At 38.1% G+C, this 26,573-nt stretch overlaps 1 protein-coding gene across 2 annotated transcripts in view; it reads right to left on the minus strand.

Moving 5' to 3' along the window:
* Positions 1-26,573, minus strand: part of LOC150082545 (regulation of nuclear pre-mRNA domain-containing protein 1B) — a 139,800-nt gene that overhangs the window by 98,272 nt on the left and 14,955 nt on the right. For both annotated transcript variants that reach the window (XM_090378681.1, XM_090378682.1), the window contains exon 2: positions 26,083-26,212. In XM_090378681.1, the coding sequence (XP_090234807.1) occupies positions 26,083-26,212 (130 nt within the window). The remainder of the gene's footprint in view (positions 1-26,082; positions 26,213-26,573) is intronic.

Here is a 26,573-nt window from a genome sequence, read left to right on the forward strand (position 1 = left end):
AACATATTTTTTCCATTTAGTTGAATGGAAACACAAGGTGATTACAAGTTCATTCAACAGAATGCAAATTTAGAACCAAAAATTATTATTTTCCAATTTCTTTGTTTGTTAATTTCCACTGTTCACTTGAATATCACAAGTTATCACATCACAAAAACACTACTGTACATGCCCGCTCTCCCAGTTAACTAATTTCTGCTCAGGAAGAAGAGTGTTTTGAAGTTTCCAGCATGCTTGGGGCCACTTACTGTTCATGTGCAGCAAACAAAATCACGCATTTTATATTCAAGACATGTGAATATGGTTTCTGATAGGTTGAAATAGGGAAAAATACATTTTTCGTAATATTAACTGAATAAAATTAATATTTACAATGTATACAGAATAAAATTATGCTTAATAATACTCATTTTTTCGTATATAATCTTAATAAAATCGACACATTTGATGAAAAAAAAACTGGGTAAATTCTATTTTTTGCCTGAGTTTTTAATGAAAAAACGCGTGCGCTTATATTGGTAACAAACACGCATGCCTATTTTTAACTCTTCAGAATTAGTTATCAAGTATTGTTGGCTTGTCATTTGTAACTGTAATTTTGAATATAGAGTTCATACAATTCGATTTTATTCCTGAGTGCTAAAATCCACAAAGGACTGTTAATACAAAATATGTACATATGTTGAATTAGCAGATTCCAGGATTTCCCCCATTAGCCGCTTGTAAATAGTGGTGAGAGTAATCTTGTAATCAGCAAATCTTGTGGTGAGGCTAATGCCAATGCCGGCCATGCAAGGTGGCCACGATCAACTTACATCTTGCCACACTTACAGGATAAATTCCTGTGAGTGCAATTGAGAAGAAATAGAAAGGGTATATAACCCCAGGGGCTCACATCTGGTGAGTATGGGCTTGGCACACTCGGGGTCCTGAGCTGGATATCGTCATTCTTCTCTTTCTTGGTGATCCCCTTTTACTTCCAACTCTCTCTCCCTCTCTCTCTCTGGGTAATTGAGATTTTTTTTTTTTTTTTTTTTTTTTTGGCTGGTGCAGTATAAGCCTTAGGCTTCCTTACACCATAAAGCTAATAGTAATAGTAATAACTCACATATTCGAAGTCTTTCCTCATATGGACACCCTTTTGCTGATCTCACCAGGCGAGTTACCCGTCTTTGGATCCTTTTAAGAAGCTTGATGTCTATTTTTAGGTGCAGTCTCCACATTTGATCACAATATTCCAAGTGTGGTCTAACAATAGCCTTATATAATGGGATTGTGACGTCCTTATCTCTACTAGAAAATATTCGATAAATCATTGACAGGACATCGTGGGCCTTCCTTGCAACCTGTCTACAATGCTTAGAGAATATCATGTCTGACCGTATAACTTCCAAGTCACTTTCTTTCACTACTGACTTTAGTTCAACTCCACCGAGTATATAGATTATTCTGGGGTTGCTATTCCCCCAGATGTAAAGCACAGCTGCTACTTTTCTGACCATCCCCGAAGTCCCTCTAGGTTGCCCTGAAGAAGCTTTCCTTGGCGGAGATCATTAACTACTCCACTAATCTTTACATCATCTGAAAATTTAGATATCACACCCTCTAACCCTTCATCGATGTCATTTAAGAAAATAAAACCAACAGTGGTCCCAATACTGATCCTTGGGGAACCCCACTTCTTACAATAACCCAATCTGAAGAATACCCATTATCACAACCCTTTGCCTCGTGCCCTAAAGCCATCCTGCTATCCATCTAAGGATTTTCCTGTGATTCCAACCGGTTCCAGCTTATAAACTAACAGCTCATATGGGACTGAGTCAAATGTTTTTGTTCAAATCTAAATAAATAATGTCGAAATTATTCTCCAAATCCAGCTCATGAGTGACCCTGTCAAAATAGCTAACCAGATTTGTTAAACATGATTTTTCCTTTACAAAACCTTGATCATTGCCTCCATGATTTTCCCTACTACTGAAGTTAGACTGACCAATGAGTAATTTTTATGTACTGTTTATGTACTGTCACCTTTCCAATCCAACGGAATCTCTCCCGAGTCCAGTGATGCTCTCATAATTAGCCTTAATGGTTCAATGCACTCACTTGCTGCTTCCCTTAAAATTATAAGGTATATACTATCAATCACAAGAGCATTACTTGCTTGTAGGCTCGAAAGTTTTTTTATTAAATAATCACGTGAAAGTTCAATATTATTAATTACATATTTTTCAAACTTCACTCCCATAATTACCCACTGACATAAAGTTTTTCTTCTGTAAATATTGATGCAAAGTAACTGTTGAGTTCATCTGCAACATGAGTTGTGGTATCTAATACTATCCCACATCCATTGCATAACAGTCTGATCTGATTTGTCCTTCTCTTCTTTGCATTTATATATGTGAAGCATTCCTCATTCGCACTCTTTACTCTCCTTGCCAGCAATTTCTCATAATTTGCCTTTGCCAGCCCAACCTTTTCTGTGTCCCTATTACAGATCAATTTGTAGCCGTTATAGGCATCAGTACTTTTTTTATTGCTCTGTAACTTTTCCATGTTGCCTTTTTCTGCTCAAGTAATCTGGCAACTTCATTATTTGTCCAACTTGGAATCCTCCACATGGAATATTTTCTTAATGGTATATACCATTCAATGCTTCTGTGATTAATGTTTTAAAGGTAGTAGTAGTAATAGAGGCATGTGATGCAAGAAAGCAAGCATATGAACTTATGTAGCATCAGCCAAAAAAAAAAAAAAAACAACACACAACACACACTATTTCACACAACCATTCCTTCTAAAAGTTTGTCCAGTTCCTCCTTGAATTTATTTAAGCTATCAACTTCCACAACGACATATGGAAGTTCGTTCCAGCAATTAACCACCCACTGGCTAAAGGAAAATTTCCGCACATCTATTCTACAACTGTCTTTCCTCAATTTCAATTTATGCCCCCTCAGGTCCATAATCTGAGCAAGCAGGAAGAATCCCATCAAAATTCAGGTGCTCAACCAATCAAGGCCTTATACACCTCAATCAGATCACCTCACATGTGCCTAGTCTCCAGCTGCTGCAATTTGCAAAACTTAAGCCTTTCTTGGTAAGAGGAACCCCTTCGTTCCCATCACCAATCTTGTTGCCCTTCTCTGTACAAGGTCAAGCAACTCTACATCCCTCCTAAAATGAGGCCTCCAGACCTGTACACAGTACTCAAGGCGTGGCCTGACCATTGCCTTATACAAAGGGATAATCACCTCCTTTTCCCTGCTCTGGCAACCTGTCTGCATTGCTCAGACAGGTTGCCACAATTCAACTGTATTTGCTCACTGTGAGATATTTACTCAGTTAATAGAGGCCATGTCGCACTTTAAGCTGTCAAATTTCCTTTTCTGAAATTAGAACCCATTCCTTTACCTTTAACTACTGCTGCCTCTCTCTCTCTGCATCGTCCACTGTAGAACCTCCACAATCACTTCCTGCTACTGTTTCTGTACTGTTTCTGCTACTGTTTGTTTCTGTACCTTGCCAGCAATTTCTCATAATTCGCCTTTGCCAGCCCAACCTTTTCTGTGTCCCTATTACAGATCAATTTGTAGCCGTTATAGGCATCAGTACTTTTTTTATTGCTCTGTAACTTTTCCATGTTGCCTTTTTCTGCTCAAGTAATCTGGCAACTTCATTATTTGTCCAACTTGGAATCCTCCACATGGAATATTTTCTTAATGGTATATACCATTCAATGCTTCTGTGATTAATGTTTTAAAGGTAGTAGTAGTAATAGAGGCATGTGATGCAAGAAAGCAAGCATATGAACTTATGTAGCATCAGCCAAAAAAAAAAAAAAACAACACACAACACACACTATTTCACACAACCATTCCTTCTAAAAGTTTGTCCAGTTCCTCCTTGAATTTATTTAAGCTATCAACTTCCACAACGACATATGGAAGTTCGTTCCAGCAATTAACCACCCACTGGCTAAAGGAAAATTTCCGCACATCTATTCTACAACTGTCTTTCCTCAATTTCAATTTATGCCCCCTCAGGTCCATAATCTGAGCAAGCAGGAAGAATCCCATCAAAATTCAGGTGCTCAACCAATCAAGGCCTTATACACCTCAATCAGATCACCTCACATGTGCCTAGTCTCCAGCTGCTGCAATTTGCAAAACTTAAGCCTTTCTTGGTAAGAGGAACCCCTTCGTTCCCATCACCAATCTTGTTGCCCTTCTCTGTACAAGGTCAAGCAACTCTACATCCCTCCTAAAATGAGGCCTCCAGACCTGTACACAGTACTCAAGGCGTGGCCTGACCATTGCCTTATACAAAGGGATAATCACCTCCTTTTCCCTGCTCTGGCAACCTGTCTGCATTGCTCAGACAGGTTGCCACAATTCAACTGTATTTGCTCACTGTGAGATATTTACTCAGTTAATAGAGGCCATGTCGCACTTTAAGCTGTCAAATTTCCTTTTCTGAAATTAGAACCCATTCCTTTACCTTTAACTACTGCTGCCTCTCTCTCTCTGCATCGTCCACTGTAGAACCTCCACAATCACTTCCTGCTACTGTTTCTGTACTGTTTCTGCTACTGTTTGTTTCTGTACCTTGCCAGCAATTTCTCATAATTCGCCTTTGCCAGCCCAACCTTTTCTGTGTCCCTATTACAGATCAATTTGTAGATCTAGAATATTTTTTTCCCTAGTACTTTCCCTGACATGTTGATACAAATAACAATCATCTGGTTGATTTAAAAATTTTGTCCTCCTTATAGAGTTTTCTTCCCATTGGTCTTTGAGGCTGTTGCAGACATTCTCTCAGATATGTCAGACAAGCTGTGCTTGCTACCCGAGAGTCTAAGACATTGATGGAACTGATATTTGGGTGACACTCAAGTCAAATGGATCCAATTTTGATGAAGCCCAGACAGTCTGTGACAGCAAAATCCTCGGTTGCACCTTCACGATGGTGGGGGCCATTAGTAATCCCGGGTATAACTCCATGCGGAAGCACACTGTGTGTGACCACCCAGGTGTGAACCAACATAAGCAGGGGTTGATCGTTTGTTTGTTATTTGGTTTTTAGGAGCATTAGCAACTAAGGCCATATTGCTCCGGGATATGCGGTGGTCATTCCCTGACCTTTCCCCATCCTCCGTATTTGGTGGTGATGGGCTCGAACCCCGGTCTAATCAAGAAGTGTGTGCTACGCACTGCTGCTCCTTCCCACCTGGCTACGGAGGCACCTGCAGGGGTTGAGGTGTGGTGCCCACACCACATGGAGGAATACCACCACTCTGTGTTACCAGACAATACTAGGTGGTAGACGACTCTCATCAACCAGTGCAATACCACCACTTTGCTTATTGGAGGCTTGAAGTGTGAAACCCACATTTAGTCTCCAGAGCTAAGTTCTGGTCAACCCTCTTCCATGTCTTCCATCATGCAGTATGATTGATGTCTTTTGAGGTTATGATGAACTCCATAGTGAGATCCAAACTTCCTTATATTTCAAGGGTACAGCTCTAAAACGGTGTTAGCAGGCCAGCTGCTAGTTAGTACACCGGACCAAACGTAATGGTAAATCTCTAGAAGGCTTCCAGATCAGCTAGTGAATAATCTTGCTACCTCTACTTTGCCAGATAGTGACTGGAGGGATTCCGAGTAGTGTGTATGTGGTGGGCATTGTCGAGGCCACATCATGTCGAGAATCTGGGTATATTCTTACCATGTGTATACCATATCCACAAATTTTATTACTTGATACAGCATGTTTCCCCCACTCTTTCTTACTATTGAATACACCATGAATTGTCAAACTAATAGAGAAACTTATCTATGAAAAGAACTAACCCTCCCAAACACTTCCTAGTTCATTTCACAACTATGCATGGTCTCAGTTCTAATCTGAATGATGTCCATTTCCACTTACAGTCTGCCAAACCCCATGTACTTTTTTCTTTTCTGATAGAATCTCAATTATCAGTTGATTCAACCACTGCTCATCTCAGTCGCCCAAATTATTCGCTGTATGATTCCTTTTGCCTCAAAGGTGTACCTTTGTGCACATGTCCGTTCCGATATTCCCGGTCAGAGACTTGGTAATTTGGAATCTCCTCTTTTTCGATCTTCTCTGACTTAAAATCTATCTACCTCATTCTGTCAAATTCTTCTGTTGTTTCTACCGTTCTCCCAACTCCACTAATCACTTGAAACTCTTTGACTTCCTCTCCTTGCAACTTGACTTTCTCCAGTACAACTTTCCTAATAGTGAGGTAATTTTCCTTGGTGATTTTAATGTTCATAACTCCAGATGGCTTCCGTTTTCTAGTCACACAGACCCAGCTGGTCAAGATGCTGAGGCTTTTGCAATTACTAATGACCCCACAAACAGCCCTTCTAAGTACACTGTTGAAGTGAGTGGTCCTCTAAGCACCTCAGATCACAACTTGGTGATTGTCTCTTCTCCAATGGAGCCTTTATCTCATGGCTATTCCCAACCTTGTGTTGTCTGGCATTACAAGAATGCAAAATGGGATGACCTGCGAGATTTCTCTTTTCTTTTCTTTGGTCGGATTACTGCTTCAAAACTTCTGATGTCAACATTTGCTCAGATCGTGTCAGTGAAATTATTCTTGTAGGAATGGAATCCTTTGTTCCATATTCACCTTAAAATCTTGTCCTTTATCTAAACCTTGGTTTTCCAATAAATGTGCTAAGGCTGTTCAAGAGAAGAATGTTGCATATCGTAATTGGCTTGTTTTCAATTCTTCAGTTTCATTTTCTGCCTACACCAGAGCTTGCAACAATTGTAAAGCAGTTATTAATCAGTCCAAACTAGATTTTGAACAGGCTAAGAGTAGAAAACTTTTTTGCCCTAATGGTACCCAAGCATTCTCGGCTCTTGCCAAAGCTATTGGTCACAACTTTTGCCCATCTTTGCCAAAACCAGATGGTTCCATTGCACTTCAGCCAAGGATAAAGCTGACTCGCTAACATCCCATTTTTCTTCCAGCTCATCTATTAATGATCTTGGTAAAACACCTCCCACCATTCTCAACACAATTCATTCAATGCCTCCTGTGGTCTTCCATCAAAAGGATGCCAGAAGGATTTTGATGAATCTTGATTCTCAGAAAGCTCCAGGTCCTGATGATATTTCTCCACTTACTCTCAAAACCTACGTTCCTGAACTTACTCCTGTTTTTTGCCGCCTTTTTTCCCTTTCTTATTCCAAAGGTGTTTTTCCTTCTGTTTGGAAATTTGCTCATATCCAGCCAGTTCCTAAAAAGGGTGACAAATCCCTCCCACCCAATTATTGTCCCATTGCAATTACTTCTACTCTTTCTAAAGTAATGGAGAAATCAATTAACTGCCAACTCTTAAACTACCTAGAAACCTTCCTTCTGATCAACGATTGCCAGTATGGATTCTGTCAGTGTCGGTCCACTGGTGATATTCTGGATTATGTTACCCATTTATGGACAAATTCAATGGAAAAGTTCGGTGAAACAGAAGCAGTTGTTCTTGACATCTCAAAGGTTTTCGATTGTTTGGCATAAAAGTCTTCTAAATAAGCTTCCATATTATGGTTTGCCAACTGTTTTTTTTGTAATTGGTTATCCAGTTTTCTTTCTGACCACTCACCGAGGGTGAGGGTAGATGGATCTCTGTCTTCTAACTTCTCCACTAATGCTGGTGTTCCCCAAGGTTCAGTTTTTTCCCCCACTCTTTTCCTCTTATATATTAATGACCTTCTTCCATTGACTGGAAATCCTATCCATAGTTTTGCTGATGACAGCACATTGCATTTCACTTTCCAGTTTGAGAAACCTTGTTCTGCTCAATCAGCTTCAACTTCTCGAATATGCACTACCAATTCCTCAAATACCGATCTCCAGGTAACTGTCCAGTGGGGCAAAGACAACTTGGTTGATTTCAATCCTTCTAAAACTCAGTCCTGTCTGATATCTCACAAAAAGGATTCTTCTGCTCCTATGCTTATCTTTAGTGACACTTCTATTTCTAGGCAAGATGATAACTCCTTTGGGGATTACCTGACTTCTAATCTGTCTTGGCACAAGCACATTACAAATATTGCCTTCTCTGCATCTAAAAAACTTGGTTTTCTTATTCGCTCTTGGTGTTACTTTACTTCCAAACAGCTGTCCACTCTGTACAAATCGCAAATCCACCCTACCATGGAATATTGATCCCACATCTGGGGCGGTGCACCCAAAACCTCTCTGTCTTCTAGATTCCATTCAGAAGAGGGCCATTAGGTTAATTAATGACTCATTTCTAACAGTCTCTCTCTCTCTCTCTCTCTCTCTCTCTCTCTCTCTCTCTCCACTCTCTGTCTCAGAGACATACTGTTTCTGCTGCATGCCTTTTCTACAGATACTTCCATGGGCACTGTTCTTCTGAATTGGCTTCTATAATTCCTGCTCTCTCTTTCAAAACAGTCGAAACACGTGCCGCAACCAGCCAATATCCATTTACTGTCCAACTTCAAACTCAGAGAACCAACTTTTCATCTTCCTCGTTTATTCATTCAACTTTTGAAGGAACAACCTTCCTTCATGCGTATTTCCTGAAAATTACAGTCTACAGAAGTTCAAGTCTAATGTCAACAAATATCTTCTTTCGTCTTCTCAACCTGTAACTCACACACAGTACTAAGTACTATAGGTTCTAATACCTCTTGTGTTTGGGGTTTTCATGAAAAAAAAAAATAAATAAATAATAATCAATTAGAGGCAATTAAAATCATGACTAATAAGACATTCACATTTACTTGCCCATTCCATTTGCATGTAGAGGCTCTCCTCATCATCTTCACATCACACAGCCTATATATTACCCCCACTCTCTACCTTTGCTTCCAACTATCTCACACCATACAGATTCTATACTAGCATGCAAAATATCTGAATCCAGGGAAGCTTTTGTTGCACTCAGGCTGCTTTTGATAAGAAGCATGATCCCACCACCCCTTCTATCTGCCCTATACTTCCTGAATACATTGTACAAAACCATATCGAAACTCATCACCCATATTTCCGGGTAGCACCATGTTTCCGTAAGACCTAATCAGGTTTAGAAGCCAGAGTAATCTCCAATAGAGAAATATGATAGTGCCAAGAAATCAGAGTGTCACCAAAGATAAGCATAGGAGCATAAAAATTCTTTTTGCAAGATATAAGACAGGACTATAGGTTCTGATAGGACTGAGTTTTAGAAGGAGTGAAATCAACTAAATTATTTTTTCACCACTGCAGAATTACTTGGAGATCAGCAGTTAAGGAATTACAGTGGAATGTTGGTTATCCAGAATAAATTGAAAGGCTGAGTTTTCTTATTTTTATTATTAATAGTAGTACTTGAGACAAATGTTCATTATGCTATCAGAGTATTTCTCTGCCTGTGTTTCTAATGGGTTTTCTCAGAACCCAAGAGTGATAGTTTAGTCATTCGCTTCTGTGAACCCAATTTTCCATGACATATTTTCTCTTCATTTCATATTATGTTTAGTTTAGCTCCAGATTCAATAAGAATAATATCGGCCCGAAACTGCACGATTTGTTATTTTTCTATTTTTTACGGTAAAATGTTGACGAAAAGAAACATCACTGAAATAGGTAGAAAACCAGGAAGAATGCGATATAATCAAATTGATATTATTAAAGAACTTGAGAGATTTTGCAGCAGCAAAAAAAAAAAAAAAAAAAAGATCACAACAAACAAAACAAAAAATGATCGAACATTATTTTAAAAAATTACTTTAAATTTCTTTCCCACATAAAATTTGCAGTAAAATATCTATCCGAATAATACATATGTAAATGTACGAACGTTTTTATGTAGAAGTTATTGTTATTTTTTTAAATTAAATAAATTCGGTTTTTCACGCTACAAAGGGTACTAGGAAAGTTTTGCAATACAGCTTTGTTTATTTAATTTTTTCAAAGTAATTTCCTCTACATTCAATACACCTCTCCATCCTTCGAAACCAATCTTTAAACCAGTTCTGCCAAGTTTCACTAGGGAGTAAAGCACACTCGTTGTCCCAAGCCCGTAGAAGGTCCTCATCACTGGAAAACCGCCTCCCTTTTAGCTTCATTTTCACATACGGGAACAGTGCAAAGTCGCAGGGAGCAAGGTCTGGACTGTAGGGAGGGTGCTTGAGAAGTTTCAGTCCTGTCGTGGTCAAATATTCGGTGCAGGCTTTGGCGCGGTGAGCTGCAGCATTATCGTGATGGAGGTACCAGGTGTCCATTCTTGACTTTGGCCGCAGTTTCTTCATAGATCCAATGACTTTAGGCAGGCATTGTTCAGTATACCAATTAGCTGTGACTGTCTTCTGCGTGTCCAAAACGACATGTTCCACAATTCCACTCGATTTGAAAAATACAGCTATCATTTTCTTCTTTACAGATCGGGATTTTCTGACAATTACGGGTGTGTCGTCATTATCAAAGACCCAAACTTTGTTTTGAGCCTTGGTCGGCAGATCGTAATAGTACAGCCAAGTCTCGTCACCTGTCACGATGTTGTTCACATACCGAGATTGTCCCTTATCAAACTTTTTTAACATCTCCCGGCACCAAGTCACACGTCGTGTCATCTGCTCTTCAGTCAGCTGATGCGGCACCCAGAGAGAACAAAGTTTCTTCACATGCAAATGATCTTGCAGAATCGAACGAATTGCTGGTGCATTTAGGCCCAAAGTATCCTCTATCAGTTGGTAGGTCACTCGCCTGTTTTCGTCAAGCATTTTCCTCACAGCAGTAACGTTTTCCTCCGTAACTGACGTTCGTGGCCTTCCCGGCCTCTCAGAATCCTCCAGAGTGAAATTTCCCCTTTGGAATTCTCTATACCACCTGAATATCGTTGTACGATGTGGACAATCATCATCTAGTGCAAGAGTCATTTCTTCTAAGCACTGGTCTATGGTTAAACCACGCACGAAATTATACCGCAAAACTGTCCTTATCTCATTTCGTGACCACAATGCCATCGCAAGCACTTTACACTCTCACTACTAATGAATAACTGAGCCCATCGACTTGGCGCGGCGGCTACTATGCACGTATGAACATGTCTCAACATGCAGCAACAAACAGCTTCCTGTGATTCATTGTTGCGTCATATTGCAAAACTTTCCTAGTACCCTTTGTATTTAAAGTATTTTTCTTTTATCTTAATACATTATAACAGAATTAATTTAATTTTACATTACATTTGATTATCCGGAAAAGGTTTGACATTAATTATTCCGGATAACTGACGTTCTACTGTAGTAGTGAATATTTGAGAAGTGAAGCTGTTTGTGCAGGGCAAACAGCTGATTACATTCCACCTTCCAGTTTGTAAAACTGGAAGGTGGACTGCAATGTGCTATCTTCAGCAAAACTATGGTTAGGATTTCTGGTCAATGGAAGGTCATTAATATACAGGATGAAAAGAGTGGGAGAAAGACCTGAACCTTGGTGGAGAAGTTAGAAGAGACAGAGCTATCTACTGTCACCAGCAGTGAGCAGTCAGAGAGAAAACTAGTTACCTAATTACAAAAACCAGTTGGCAAACCATAAAATGGAAGCTTATTTAGAAGACTTTTATGCCAAACACAATCAAAAGCCTTTTAAATGTCAACAGCATCTGCTTGAGTTTCACCAATCCTTTCCATTGAATTTGTCCACAAATGGGTAAGTAACATAAGCCAGAATATCATCAGTGCATCGACACTAATGGAATCCATATCGGTGATTGTTGATCAGATGGAATATTTCTGGATAGTTTCAGAGTAGACAGTTAATTGATTTCTCCATTACTTTAGAAAGAGTAGAAGTAAGTGCAATGGGATGATAACTGGATTGGAGAGATTTGTCACCCTTTTTACGAACTGGCTAGATGTAAGCAAATTTTCAAGTAGAAGGGATTGTACATAATCTACAGGACATGACTATAAAGATAAATATTTCACTTTTTTATCTTTTGGAATGCACCTTTTGAGTCAGACAATCTTGGAAAGGGGGGAATGACATTCTGACTTATGGTGAAAAGGGTGCATGAGGAAAAAAAGGTTGAGAACCACTGCACTAGCTGATCTGGAAGCCTCCCAGAGAGTTACTAATAGGTTTGGTCCGGCAGACTATCTAGTGGTCAGCCTGTGAACATCATTTTAGAGCTGCACCCTCGAAATGTAAGGAAGATTGGATCTCATAACGAGGTCCATATCCTCAACAGGTTTGCCAGAGACAACATGGGTTCCACTACTTCAAGCCTCCAATAAGAAAAGATGGTATTGCATTGGTTGACAAGAGTTATCTACTGCTTAGTGCAATACCACCACTTTGTCAAAGGCAACCTGACCCATGCTTACATTGGCTTGCACCTGGGTGGTTACCTCCAGTATACTAGATGCTGTATTTCAGGACTTGCACATGAGGGTCATACCCAGGGATAGTAATAGTCCTGCCATTCTGAAGGCGGAAGCAGAGGATTTGTCTGTCAGACTTTGCCAAAATTAGGTGCACTTGATTTGAGTGTCACCTGAATATCAGTTCCATCAGCGTTTTAGACCCCCAGGTAGCATGCCAGCCTCAAGGGCCAATTTAAGAATGTACAAAAATTACATTACAGATTCTGTAACATAAAGTTAATCAATTTAATGAATTTAATAAAACAAATTTAAGTACAAGTGATCTAACAAACCTAAAGTAATTAAACATACCCGAGACCAGTTCATTGTGCACACACCAATATTGCTACTAATGATGGCAAATTGCTTATAAGGCCAAGTTATACCAGAGTGCACTAAGTCAAATGGCGACATATTGCATTATGGGTTCAGACATAAAATAAATAAAAATAAATTTTCTGTTTATACTCCGGCACGACAACCAAGTCAGTAGAGTTTACAATAAATCGTCAATACAAATATTTATCGTATTTAATAGTCACGGGCTTGAACCCCGGTCCACTCAAGGAACGCGTGCTATGCACTCTCGCCCCTGACCACTCGGCTACGTCAGGCCTAATAAATAAATTTTCTGTTTATACTCCGGCACGACAACCAAGTCAGTAGAGTTTACAATAAATCGTCAATACATATATTTATCGTATTTAGTAGTCACGGGCTTGAACCCGATCCACTCAAGGAGCGCGTGCTATGCACTCTCGCTCCTGACCACTGGGCTACGTCAGGCCAAAGGAGAATACAGAAAATGAACTGTAGAAACCTGGATACAATCTCTTCCAGTGAGAATTAAATGCAATAAAATAGCAGAGCATAGTGCAAAATGGCAACATTAACAAGCCATTACAGATATATATGTATATACAATATCACATTGATAGATAGCTTTTTAACATTGTTGGTTGTTACCTCTAAGGAAATATCTGTTGCCATGGTTAGCTAGCTTCTGTATTAAGACGAACTATGGCAGAACTGTTCCAGGTTTCAGCCAATCACAGTAAGAGAAAAATCCATAACAGCAATAGATAATTCCTTAAAAGCTCCAGAAACCAACCAACAATATTAAAAAACTATGTAACATTTTATATCTATAATGTAAAACCCTATCTGTAATAGCATATTGACAATGCCATTTAACAACATCCTTTGGCATTCTCTGTATTATAATAATTTACTTTATTACTTTAACAAATTTGCCATTCATACATTTACCGTATTTCCCGATGTATAAGACGCACCTTAATTTTGGGGCCCGAAATTTGAAAAAAAATGTATTACATAAAGTTATTGAACTCAAGTTTTATTCATCATAAAATTCATACAACTCCTCATTACTTGAATTCAGCACTGTAAGAAAACCTTTTCTGAGCCATTTCTGGGCAGAACGTGGCAAAACGTAACCTAATATACTGGTAACAAGTGCGAAACAATGAGCGCAACGACAACAAGCGCGAAAAATGCAAGTAAAAAAATCTACAACCACTGTATAAGACGCACCCAGTTTTTAGACCCCAAATTTTTCGAAAAAAAGGTGCGTCTTATACATGGGGAAATACGGTAATTCTCATTGGAAGAGTGTATTCAGGTTTCAACCATTAATTTCATGTACTTCCTGCACAATGTAAATATATTTCCATTTGTCATAACTCGACCTCATAAGCAATTTACCATCATTAAGTAACAGTTTCATAGCTGTAGGGATTGTGATATGGAGTGAGGAGCTTCTCTCGGGTATGAGAAATCACTTTTAGGTTTGTTATATCACTTTATTTAAATTTATTTAAATTCATTAAACTGATTAATTTTAGTTTATACAGGCTTTAACATAATTTTTGTATATACTTAATTTAAATTAACGTTACCCTTTTATTTATAAGAACTTAATAAACTAACTCTAAAAATTATCTATCAATATAAATGTTTTTATTTCATACAAAATATAACAGATAATCATCATGTAAAGTTATTCCCAAATTTTATTATTATTTTATGATACAGGGTAGTGCATTAAGCTATAATTTTTATACACAGTAATTTCAAAAAAGAAAGCAAATAAGTTTGCGAAATGGTATCATTATTACATTATCTCATATTGAGGAATCCTTCACAATGGTTTTGCACTTGGAATAAGTAACACATCCCAAATAAAGAAGGGTAGTGTACTTATTCTCAGTCAAGTGCTATCGCTCAAGCAGCTCTGGGATAGTGGTCCCTTCATCGATTTGAGTAGGTAGGCACCCAAAGCATGAGAGACAAAACTCGATTGTGAAATATTCTTAAAATATGAGAGATTCCAAAGGGTGTATATTTCAAACAGTCTTTAAGGAGGCTTCTGATTACAGAAATTTACATAAATGTACAGGAAGTGCATTCAATTTTTATACACAGTAAATTCAAAGAGAAAACAAAGTTTGCAAAATAGCATCATTACCATAACATCTCACGAAATCATTCACAATGTACATATATGAGTAAATAATTGAAAAAATAAAATAATAAATGAAGTAAATTTCACAGTCAAAGCACCTAAAAGCTGTAAATGCATTATCTTATTTTTATTTTGTTATAGTAATTTATTTTCTTTAACAAATTAAGTAAGATTATTTATTTAATCTTTTACTAGATAAACACAGTGTAACAGACTGTATGCAGAAAATTCTTAGATATACATTTATTTCTTTGGTATTGGAATAGTTTTGTGTGGTGAAATGCATGTGATATTTTTTTCAGTAATGCCCAGAACTATCCAATAGTAAAACTCAAAATAGGAAATTTCAGAAGTACAATCAAAGTTTCTTGTCTCCTGTATGCTTTTATAAAAATATCAAAAGAGAAGATTATGTTATATAAGACAGCATTCTTCAACCTTTTTAACAATATGGTTTGCCTCTACATGAAATTTCTATTACCAAAACCAACTATAAATCATAAAACCATATATATAGTTACTGCAGAAGAACTAAGTTATATATTTTAATCATTAAAGTACATATTCAAAATATTTTAATCATTCTTAAAACTTTTTGGTGTCCACCTGTAATTTCCTCTCAGTCCACCAGTCAGCCACAACCCATTGGTTAAATAAAGGTCAACAAAACCTTTTAGCTTATGTTTAAACAATGATTTATTTATCCAAAGAAATGATAACCTTTAAAATCAAGCAAATTATAATAATAAAGAAATTATATATATCATACAAATGTTAAAGAATGTTTATTCTTCATCATCATTGACTAAATGCACACTCGTTGATGGTTCATCCCCATTGTTGGCTCGGCATTTGGTTTGTTGGAAGCACTTCTTCAGAAATGCTTCAAGAGTCGTTTGTTTCCAAGACAGTCTTCTTTTTTCTTTATAAATTTCACAATAGCATGCATACGCACTTGAAAAATCTATAGCTGCTTTTCTAATGCACTTGAAATATGAATCTTGTGACTTGAAAATTTCAATTGCAATTTCTGTGTTGAAAAGCTTCATCAAGCCCATTGACAGTGAAGGAATGAACAGGAGGTTCAGCCATTAAATCTTCCTCAGCTTCTTCACATTTTGCCATTTCAAGATGGTCTTCATTTGTGAGCTCTCCACTGTGTGCTTGAAGCAGATCAGTGATGTGAGTTGTAGAAACCTCAAGCAGCAAATTGGTTAGCAATATTAATGACTGCTTCTGTTTCATTTTGTATGATCTCTGCTGGTTCTTAAAATCTTTCAAAATTATCAATAAACTGAGGACAGTTTGTTCCACACCCTTCATGTTCTCTGTAATTTTGTTCTAGGCTCGTTTTATTATTTTGATTGCATCTAAAATATAGAATTTTTTCCAAAATTCTTTGAGTTGGACTTCCTTATCTCTGCCTGAACAAACAAACATAAGCACAGTAGTAGCACAATAATAGAGTAGTATTGTAGTTATGCACGTGGTTTGAAATGCCATATTTATGAATGTTTAGAGGCATCTATTTTTTGCAAATAACGTTCAAATTTTCGATTTCGTTGATACAGTAATACCCCGAAGTTACGCGATAGGTGGGTCCGACGAAAATCGCGTAAGTCGAATTCGCGTAAGTTGGGGTACAACTTTGCATATAAATACATATAAATTTTGCTTAATTGGGACCAAGGACTAACAAAAACACTAGTTTAGAAGAAAAATATTAATAAAATTGCAGTTCTTTATACATATTAATACAAAATATGTATTAAAAAAAACAAATGACTTACGTAAAAAAGTTATTTCGATGTCGATGGCTTCATAAAATCTAACAAATTCGTCTGACGATACAGCGCATTCTTTTTTTCACGCAGAATTTCTTCGTAGCAAGCTAATAATTTTTTTTATTCCTTGTTTTGTAGCTATAACGCGTTCTTCGTTGGAGTCTATGTTTTCTAAAATTTTTAAGCCCTTTACAATTGAGCCCTTTTCAATTTTCAACCTGTCAAGTTTGCAATTGTCATGTGCTTTTCGCCGTTGCTTCATTTAGGCCTGTAGCACGTGCAATATCACATGGTCTTTCATTTCGCTCAAAGCGTTTCACAATTTCATATTTTTTCTTTATCGACAGAGGTGGACTGGCCATAAGCCTTACCGGGGAAACCCCGGTGGGCCAGTGTGATTTTGGCCATAAACCATAGTATGAGGCCACTATAAATTTTCCCGGGTAAGAATTTTTGACCCAGTCTGCCTCTGTTTATCGATAATTGCTTTTCTTTTTCTCTCTGAATCTGTAGTGTCTTCACCAGGACGCTTCCTTTTCACACCTTTTAATTAAGTATTTTACTCATTTTTAGGGAATAAAGCACAATTACAAAACGAGGAGGCACGCTTGATATGCATAAACAAAGCTGCACGCGTGTAGCAACTGAATAAACAACACCATAAAGGCAGAGATACACTATTAACACCTCACATTTCTAGGGGTTACTACCATAAAACAATAAAAATCCAGTTGCGTTTCTGCTAGTGAAATCTGTTATTAACTGGTAGTAAACTCGATCTAATTGCATTTGCGATTATACCGATAGCTGGAATTGTGTTGGTTTTTACGTTATTATGGTGAAATGTGTTTCCCCTTCACTGATATAAAAAACATAAAAGCAACAAAGTTGAATTTTGTTCATCTTTCGCTCTCATTCTCCGCCGTCGCACCGTATATCGATAACATACGAAAAACGACCTTGAAGATAGTGGGCGGCAGCGTTGCCAAATGAAAAAAATCAAGAACCGCGTAACTCCGAGTTCGCATAAGTCGGGGTAGCGTAAGTCGGGGTATTACTGTACTTGAAAAAAAGAAATCTTAAAGCGAAAACCTGTAAAGTGGGAACTGCTTACTCAAAAATATATATTTTTGAGTAAGCAGTTCAAATTATAATAATAATTACAAAATTTATCTGCATTACTAGGCATGGAGTCTATGTATTAAGTTGAGCTTCTATAACAAACTAATAAAGCATAGCAGCTGCCTCTGCAAAGGCTTACAAATCAGTGTGAATACGTAAGGAAACAATTTTTGTAAACAGCTAAATTATTAAGAGATATTGCTAAGATGTAATCAATAAGAAATAGCACAATGTATATATCTCGAAATGATAGCGTAAGGCAGTGTTTCCCAAACTTTCTGAGCCCACGCCTCCTCCCTTGAAGTAAAACAACCATAATTATGCAATTTCTAGTTCTTCGGCAAAACTAGAGTTTCTCCTATTGCGTGTGGTTTTTTTACATTTCGCGATTCTGTAAGAAACTTGGTACGATGCTAGCAATACATTTGATGGAACAGAAACTATTTTTTGAAGGTTTGCTTTTGTTTATTAAACTCGTGTATATATATTTTTATTTATATATGTTATATTATGAAAATTACATTTCTGTTAAACTTTTCGTGCCTCCTTTTGCACTAGTTTGTGCCTCCCAGTTTTTAAATCGCTGGCGTAAGGTATAACATAAAACTAGATAACGTAATACGAAGCACCGTATTAGGAATCTGTTAGCTTAGTATAGTATTATCAATTAATCAAAAGTATTTATAAATCTTATTAAATTCCATTGTTAATTAAACTGTATTTAAACAGAAATCACGACCCAGACTAGAGCTACGAAGCAATGATCACAGACTAGCAAGAATGCTGTGACTTGGGGGAGAAATGAAGGGGGCAATTCTCCAATGCATCACAGTCTCAAAAAATGTGCAAAATGTGAAATGTTTGCTGAACTTTCTAAAACAGGACATGATCTAACCAAGGAGGATGTCTTTGTGTGGGCTAGATGCTTAGTGTCAAGGAATTAGGCACCAATTCAGCATTCTGATGGGTGTCTATGAGAGCTTGAGGTGTAAGGTAAATGCCCTCGAAGAAATTAATATCAGGGGCACATCAAGCTCTCAAGCTACCCAGCTCAACAGCAGAGCTGACTCCTGTGTATCAGGCAACACAGAGGCAATCTCCAAAGCAGAATGTGCTGGTCCCAAAGGAACTAGTTATTGTTGGTGACTCTATTGTCAGGGAGACAGGGAATATCCTATGTAAGAAGGACAGGTGGAACATTGATGGGCAAACATTGATGACGTTGAAGAGCAGATATCTTTTAAGGGCATAAAAGATGATATTGCTATACACGTTGGAACTAATGACATTAAGAGTAAGAGATCTACAGATTTACTCAACAAGTACAGGTCAATGTTAACAAAATGTTGTGAGTTAGGGTTGAATGTGAAAGTGTTTGCAATTCTGCTCAGACACGATAGGAGGGAGTATATGAGAGCCTTGTCGATCAATTTGGCCCTGGAGAGACTGTGCAAGGCTCAAGGGGTAGAATTTTTTTCAGCCTAGTCTGTGCTTGTTGACAGGAGAGACTGCTTCTACAGGGATGGGGTACACTTAAATAAAAAGGGTACAAGAATATTTGCTGACATTATCAAGGCAGTGTTAGGTGGGTTGGAAAACTACTAGCTTGGGGAGTACACAGACTAAAAGGTTAACAGTGGCCGCAGGCAGAGACAAAAGTGATTCTTGCACTGCTTCTATTAGAATGAGCAGCAGCATGGAAAGCAAGGCAATGCAGATTTCCAGGACTGTTGGGAGCCATAGGAGAACAAATAAGTACATGTGCTGTGTTAGGGTAAATAAGAGTAGAAACAGGTGCATGTATACTTTGCATGTACACCAATGCTAGGAGTATAGTTAATAAATTTAATGAGCTTGAAGTGCTAGTCAAGACATCAAAGGCAGATATTGTTGGGATATCAGAGAAGTGGTGTCACACAGATATAAGCAGTGCAGAATTGGAATTTGGGGAGTACAATATGTACAGAAAGGAAAGACAGGACAGGAAGGCAGGCAGGAGGGATTATGCTGTTAATTAAGAAACATAAAATTTAAGGAAGTGCATCCAATTGATGTTGGTGAACAATGCAATGTTGAGTCTGTTTGGGTGACATAAGCACTTGGAAAGGAAAAATGAGAGTAGGTGTGTGTTATAGGCCTAATGAATCTGATGAGTATAATGAGCAATTGTGCAGAGAAATGCAGTGGGCCAGTAAATCAGAATGTCTTATAACGAGGAATTTTAACTTTCCAGATATTGACTGGAACTTGTGGGTTGGTCACTCGAACACTAGCAAGCCTTTATTGGATGACTGTTTTCTACAGCAGCACGTTTGAGAGGCAACCAGAAGGAGTAATACTCTTGATCTGATTGTCAGCAGTGATTATTCATGAATTAAGAATTTGCAGATAAAGAAACCACTGGGTAACAGGGATCGCAAAGTATTAATATGGGAAATAGTTAAAGATGTAACTACCATCAAGGCTAAAGGGAAGGGCTTTTGCTTCCATAAAGGTGACTACAGGGGTCTCAGACAGGTTTTAAATTATATACAGTGGGATCAACTGATGATGTTACCAACATGGAATTCTAAAATGAAGCCACCATGGACTTAATCATGGAGGTTATTAGGCTTTTCATTCCAACTAAGAAATACTGTTCAAGGTTCAGGTCTAAATGGATGTCAGATGAATTAGAGACTCGTGACAGAGAAGAAAAATGTATGGAATGAATATAAATTATCAGGCATTACCATTAGTAGAGGCATATGATGCAAGAAAGCAAGCTTATGCAGCATCGGTCAAAAAAAAAAAAAAAACACCACTCCCATTTCACCCCTCCGTTCGTTCGAAATACCTGTCCAGCTGAGCCTTAAATTTATTTAGGCTATCAACTTCACAACAAGGGATGGAAGTCTGTTCCACCAACCAAATACCCACTGGCTAAAGGCAAATTTCCGCACATCTATCCTACATCTGTCTTTCCTCAATTTGAATTTATGCCCTCTCAGGTGATAATTCTGAGCAAGAGGAAGAATCCCATCGGCATTGAGCATACTCAAACCATTTCAAGGCTTTATACACCTCTATCAGATCACCTCGCTGGTGCCTAGTCTCCAGACACTGTAATTTGCAAAACTTAAGCCTTTCTTCGTAAGAGAACCAATTTGTTCCATTCACTAATATTGTTGCCCTTCTCTGTACTCATTCCAGCAGCTCTACATCCCTCTTGAAATGAGGCCTGCAGACCTGTATACAGTACTCAAGGTGTGGCCTGACCATTGCCTTATATAAGGGAATAATCACTTCCTTATCCCTGCTAGAAAAATTCCTGTATATCATTGACAAGACACCATGAGCTACTCTTGCAGCCCGTCTGCACTGCTCAGAAAACTTCATGTCTGCCTGCACAATTAACCCCAGGTCCTTTTCATTCTCTACCACTGTCAGTGTAATACCACAGAGTTGATATGTTGCTCTGGGGTTACTGTTTCCCATATGTAGTACTTCACATTTGTCAATGTTAAACTTCATTTGCCACCTCTCAGCCCACCTGTTCAACCTTTTGCAGCAGCATAGCATCAGTAGTGTCCTTAACAACCCAGCCAAGCTTTGTATTGTCTGCAAACTTGGACATTAAGCTTGATATACCATCATCAATATCATTTATAAATACAGAAAACAACAATGGACCCAACACTGAACCGTGAGGCACTCCACTAATAACATTAGTCCACGATGAGCAGTATCCAGTGATTACCACTCTCTGTCTTCTCCCCCTCAACCATCCCTTTATCCATAGCATCAATTTGCCTCCAATGCCACACTGCTCCAATTTGTGCAGCAGTCTTTCATGTGCAACAGTATCAAAAGCCTTTCTAAGATCCAAATATATAATGTCAAAGTTATTCCCTGCATCCAATTCTTTTGTGACTGCATCATAGTATCCAATCAAATTGGTCAGGCAAAACTTTCCCTTAAGAAAACCATGCTGTGTCCAGGCTATAACTGAAGTCTTGTCTAGATGATCCTGCAGTGCTTCTGTAACCAGTGCCTCCATTAATTTTCCTAGAACAGAAGTTAAAACTCCCAGGTCTATAATCACTTTTGTCAGCCTTTGATCCACCTTTGTGAATTGGGGTCTCATTTGCACATCTCCAGTCTATGGGTACCTCCCCCGAGTCCAAAGAAGCTCTCATAATTATGGCTAAGGGTTTGCTTACTTCCTTTGCTGCCTCCTTTACTCTAACTGGATAGATCCCATCCACCCCGAGGTGCCTCTTTTATGTTTATCCTTAACAATTTCTCCTCCACTTCCCTCTCAGTTATTACAAAATCATCTAGCTCACTTCCAGAGTTTACTTCACCTCTGGCATTCCCCTTCCTGGATAACTCCTCATGTGTGAATGTAGATGCAAAATATTCGTTTAGTTTGTTAGCCTCCTGAGCAGGATCCTCAACTGTTGAACCATCAATATCCAGTGGATCAATCTGATTCATCCCTTTCCTTCTAGAATTTACATAGTTAAAGAACTCTTTTCTGTTTTTCTTTTCATCCTTTGCCAAGGATTTCTCATGATCTGCCTTTGCCTGACTAATCTTTGTGACTTGGTTACAGACCAGCTTATATCTATCATAGGCTTCCATGTCACCCATTAATTTATATGTATCCCATGCATTTTTCTTCTGTGCCATATGTCTCATTAGTTCATCTGATATCCATTTAGGCCTAAAACTTGAACAATATTTCTTAGTTGGCATGTAAAGCTTAGTAGCTTCCACAGAAGCTACTAGGCTTTACACAGAAGCCAATGGCAGATTATGAGAAATCTTTGGCAAAGGATGCAAAGAAAAACAGTAACGAGTTCTTTACTTATGTAAACTCTAGAAGGAAAGGGATGAATCAGATTGGACCATTTAACATAGATGGAATAACTATTGATGATCACGCTCAGGTTGCTGATAAACTGAATGAGTATTGTGTATCAACATTCACACATGAATAGTTATTTAATGAGGGGAATGCCAGAAGTTAATTGAACTCGTACAGTCAGCTAAGTGATTTTGTAATAACTCAGAGCAAAGTGGAGGAGAAATTGTTGAAGTTAAACATAAGGAAGACACCTGGGGTGGATGGGATCTATCCAGTTATATTAAAGGAGGCAGCAATGGAAGTAAGCAAACCCTTACCCATAATAATGAGAGCTTCCTTGGTCTCAGGGCAGGTCCACATGGGGCGTGCAAATGTATAACCAATTTACAAAGGGAGTTCAAAACGTGACACAAGTAACTATAGACCTGTTAGTTTAACCTGTGTTCCGTGGAAAACAATGGAGTCACTGGTTAAAGAAGCATTGCAGGATCATCTAGACAAGACTGCAGTAATAGTTAAGACAGAGCATGGGTTTGTTAAAGGCAGGTCTTGTCTGACCAATTTGATTTGATACTATGATATGGATTCAAAGGAACTGAATGTCAAAAATAATTTTGATATCATATACTTGGATTTCAGGAAAGCTTTTGATACTGTTGACCATGGAAGACTGCTGTACAAATTGGAGAGGTATGGCATTAAGAGTAAGTTGCCACAATGGATAAAGGGCTGGTTGAGTGGGAGATGACAGAGAGTGGTAATCAAAGGACACTGCTTTTCGTGGACAAATGTTATTAGTGGAGTTCCCAGGGTTTGGTGCTGGGCTCGTTGTTTTGTGTATTCATCAATGATATTGATGAAGGTATATCAGGATTAATGTCCAAGTTTGCCAATGATAAAAAGGTTGGCAGGGTTGTTAACGACAGTAAAGACAGTATGCTATTCCAACTGGATCTAGATAAGTTGGGCAAATGGGCTGAGAAGTGGCAACTGAAATTTAACATTGACAAATGCAAAGTACTGCATATGGGTAGCAATAACCGAAGAGAAACGTACCAACTGTGTGGTACTACACTCAGGGAAGTGGAAAGCAAAAAAGACCTGGGGGTAATTGTGCAGTAAAATATGAAGTTTGCTGAGCAGTGCAGACAGGCTGCCAGGGCAGGTCATGGAGTCTTGTCAATGATATATAAAAATTTTGCTAGCAGGAACAGGGAGGTGATTATCCCATTGCACAAGGCCACATCTAGAATATTGTGTACATGTCTGGAGGCCACATTTTAGGAATGATGCAGAGTTGCTAGAATATGTACAAAGGGCAACAAAATTGGTGAGGGGAACAAAAGGGTGCTCTTACTAAGAAAGGCTTAAGTTCTGCAAATTGCAGCGTCTGGAGAGTACGCACCTGCAAGGTGATCTGATTGAGGTGTATAAGGCCTTGAATGGGTTGAGCAAGCTGAATGCTGATGGGATTCTTCCTCTTGCTCAGATTAAGAACCTGAGAGGGCATACACTGGTGTTCAAAGAAAGCGCATCACCTAGGAATTTCACATTTATAACCATTTTTCGTGATGGTATGTTACCTTTATGACTAGCACCACAAATAGAAATATAAACAAAAGATATTTATTAATAGTTAAGGCAAAGCTAGGTAAAATTTGACAGGTGCTCTCAAAATATTCCAAAATGAGCATCTGCAACCTTTATACAACAGTTTTTGTAAACACGACAATTATGGCTGAAATATTATCAGAAGTTTATCATTATTTGCTTCAGTTTATCATTTTAAATGAAAAATAAAATGAAAAGTTCACCAGTGCAAACTAATATTTAGTTGAACCCCCTCTGGCACTGATGACAGCAGCAGACCGTCGAGGCATTGACAAGATCAATTTCTGAAGATAATCAACTGATAGTTTGTGGTTCCAAACACGAATTGTGAAGTTCACAAAGGATCTTTGGTTTCTTTCTGGCAACTGCAGATTCCACACGATGCAAACAGTTCTCTATAGGATTCAGGTCCAGCCTGTTTCCTAGCCAGCTAACAGCTGTAATGGACCGTTCTTCCCCCCCCATTTTTTCACCTGTAACAAATGTAAACACATTACTGTTGAACCTCTAATGTAGATGTGAAGCTAAAGTAACTACAGAAGTGCCTACTTACACTTTTTTCCCGATGACAAGGAGCAGAGTTGTCCTGAAAGATGCAGTTACTTGGCAGGTTGAAATGGTTTCTAATGGCTGGCAGCAATTTGCCTTCCAATATAGCCAGGTATCCATTGGCATTTACAGAACCTTTTATAAATCGCAGGTGACCTAGTCTGCAATACAAAATGCACCCCCATATCATTTGGCTGGTAGGGAATTTCACTTGTCACCATACAGTCTGGATGGTATTCTTCACCACGTCTACAGCAAATCGTTTGTTTCCCATCAGAGCCATGCAGGTCGAATTTCTTCTCATCTGAGAAAATAACTGACTTCCACTACTCGGTAGTCCATTTGACATGCTCCTTACACCAAATTAATCAGGCCTTTTTCATTTTTTGTGAGGAGAGGCTTCTTAGGACAACGGGCTACAAGTCCATTTTTGAAGAGGCATCTTCTGACTGTTACTGCACTTGCTACCACTCTTCTATGTTCTTCCCATTCTCTTTTCAGCTCAGAAGAAGCTTTACGGTTTTTAAGGCATAAGCACTTCAAAATGCAGTCCTGTTTTGGCGTAGAGACTCGTTTGCATCTGGTTCCTTTTTTCCTATCAGGAAAACCAGCATTCTTGAGTTTGGAAAGAAATCTACTCAATGTCAACTGATCACAAGACACTATAAGCAATATGACGGGAAGAACATCCTTTCTCACGTAAAGCAAAAATAGCACTCTTTCTTCGTGGCGTCAACTGCACGTAACTCACCATCCTGACACAAGCAAGGAATGATAGCAAATCTTGAAGAGTGTGCTTATATAGCACACACTTCTGATGCAATAATAAGCATCTTATCTGATACAATCTGCAAGAAATATTGCCATATACTTATGTTATTCGGATGACAATTACAAGTTTAAGAGGTGATGCACTTCTTTGAACACCAGTGTAGATTCAAATCGAGGAAAGACAATTGTAGAATGAATGTGCGGAAGTTTGCCTTTAGCTAGCGGGTGGTTGATTGTTGGAAGAGACTTCTATCTTTTGTTGTGGAAGTTGATAGCCTAAATAAATTTAAGGCTGAGCTGGACAGGCATTTGGAACGAATGGAGGGGTGAAGTGGGAGGGGTTTTTTTTTGGCTGATGCTGCATAAGCTTGCTTTCTTGCATTGTACATTAATGCTAATGTACAAAGTGTTACCAAATATATACCTATATAAATGAAAAAATAAAATTAATACACACACAATGGAAAGAATATTATACTTACACATGAACATGATGAAAAGCTTTGCTTAAAACTGTGGTGAATTCTCGGGAGAATTCTGGCCCTTTTTTCTTACTGTTCTGTATTACATCATTAGCCAAATACATAAATGTCAACTTCCTGTTAGATTTAGCTGAAATTAAACAAATATGAATTACAGGTATAATATACACTATATATATATATATATATATATATATATATATACATACTGATACGAAAATGCAATAGTGTATTTAATGTTAGATATAAACAATAGATTATATCAGAACCGATTAATGCCATCTGAATGAGATTAAACATTAAATCTGTCTGTAAATATATAATAATATATATGGTAGTAGTTGAATGTACCTCGAAGGTGAGGTATAAGTAGGTTGGTATAGTGTAGACCCATTGTAGCCTGTGATACGCCATAACCCACCAAAACATGAAGACCTATGCACGCACCAAAAGAAACTGGAAAAAAATATAATATATATACATGCAACATA

This window comes from Mastigoproctus giganteus, chromosome 7, assembly GCF_048544385.1.
Source record: "Mastigoproctus giganteus isolate SK-2022 chromosome 7, ASM4854438v1, whole genome shotgun sequence".
Classification (NCBI taxonomy): Eukaryota; Metazoa; Arthropoda; class Arachnida; order Uropygi; family Thelyphonidae; genus Mastigoproctus; species Mastigoproctus giganteus.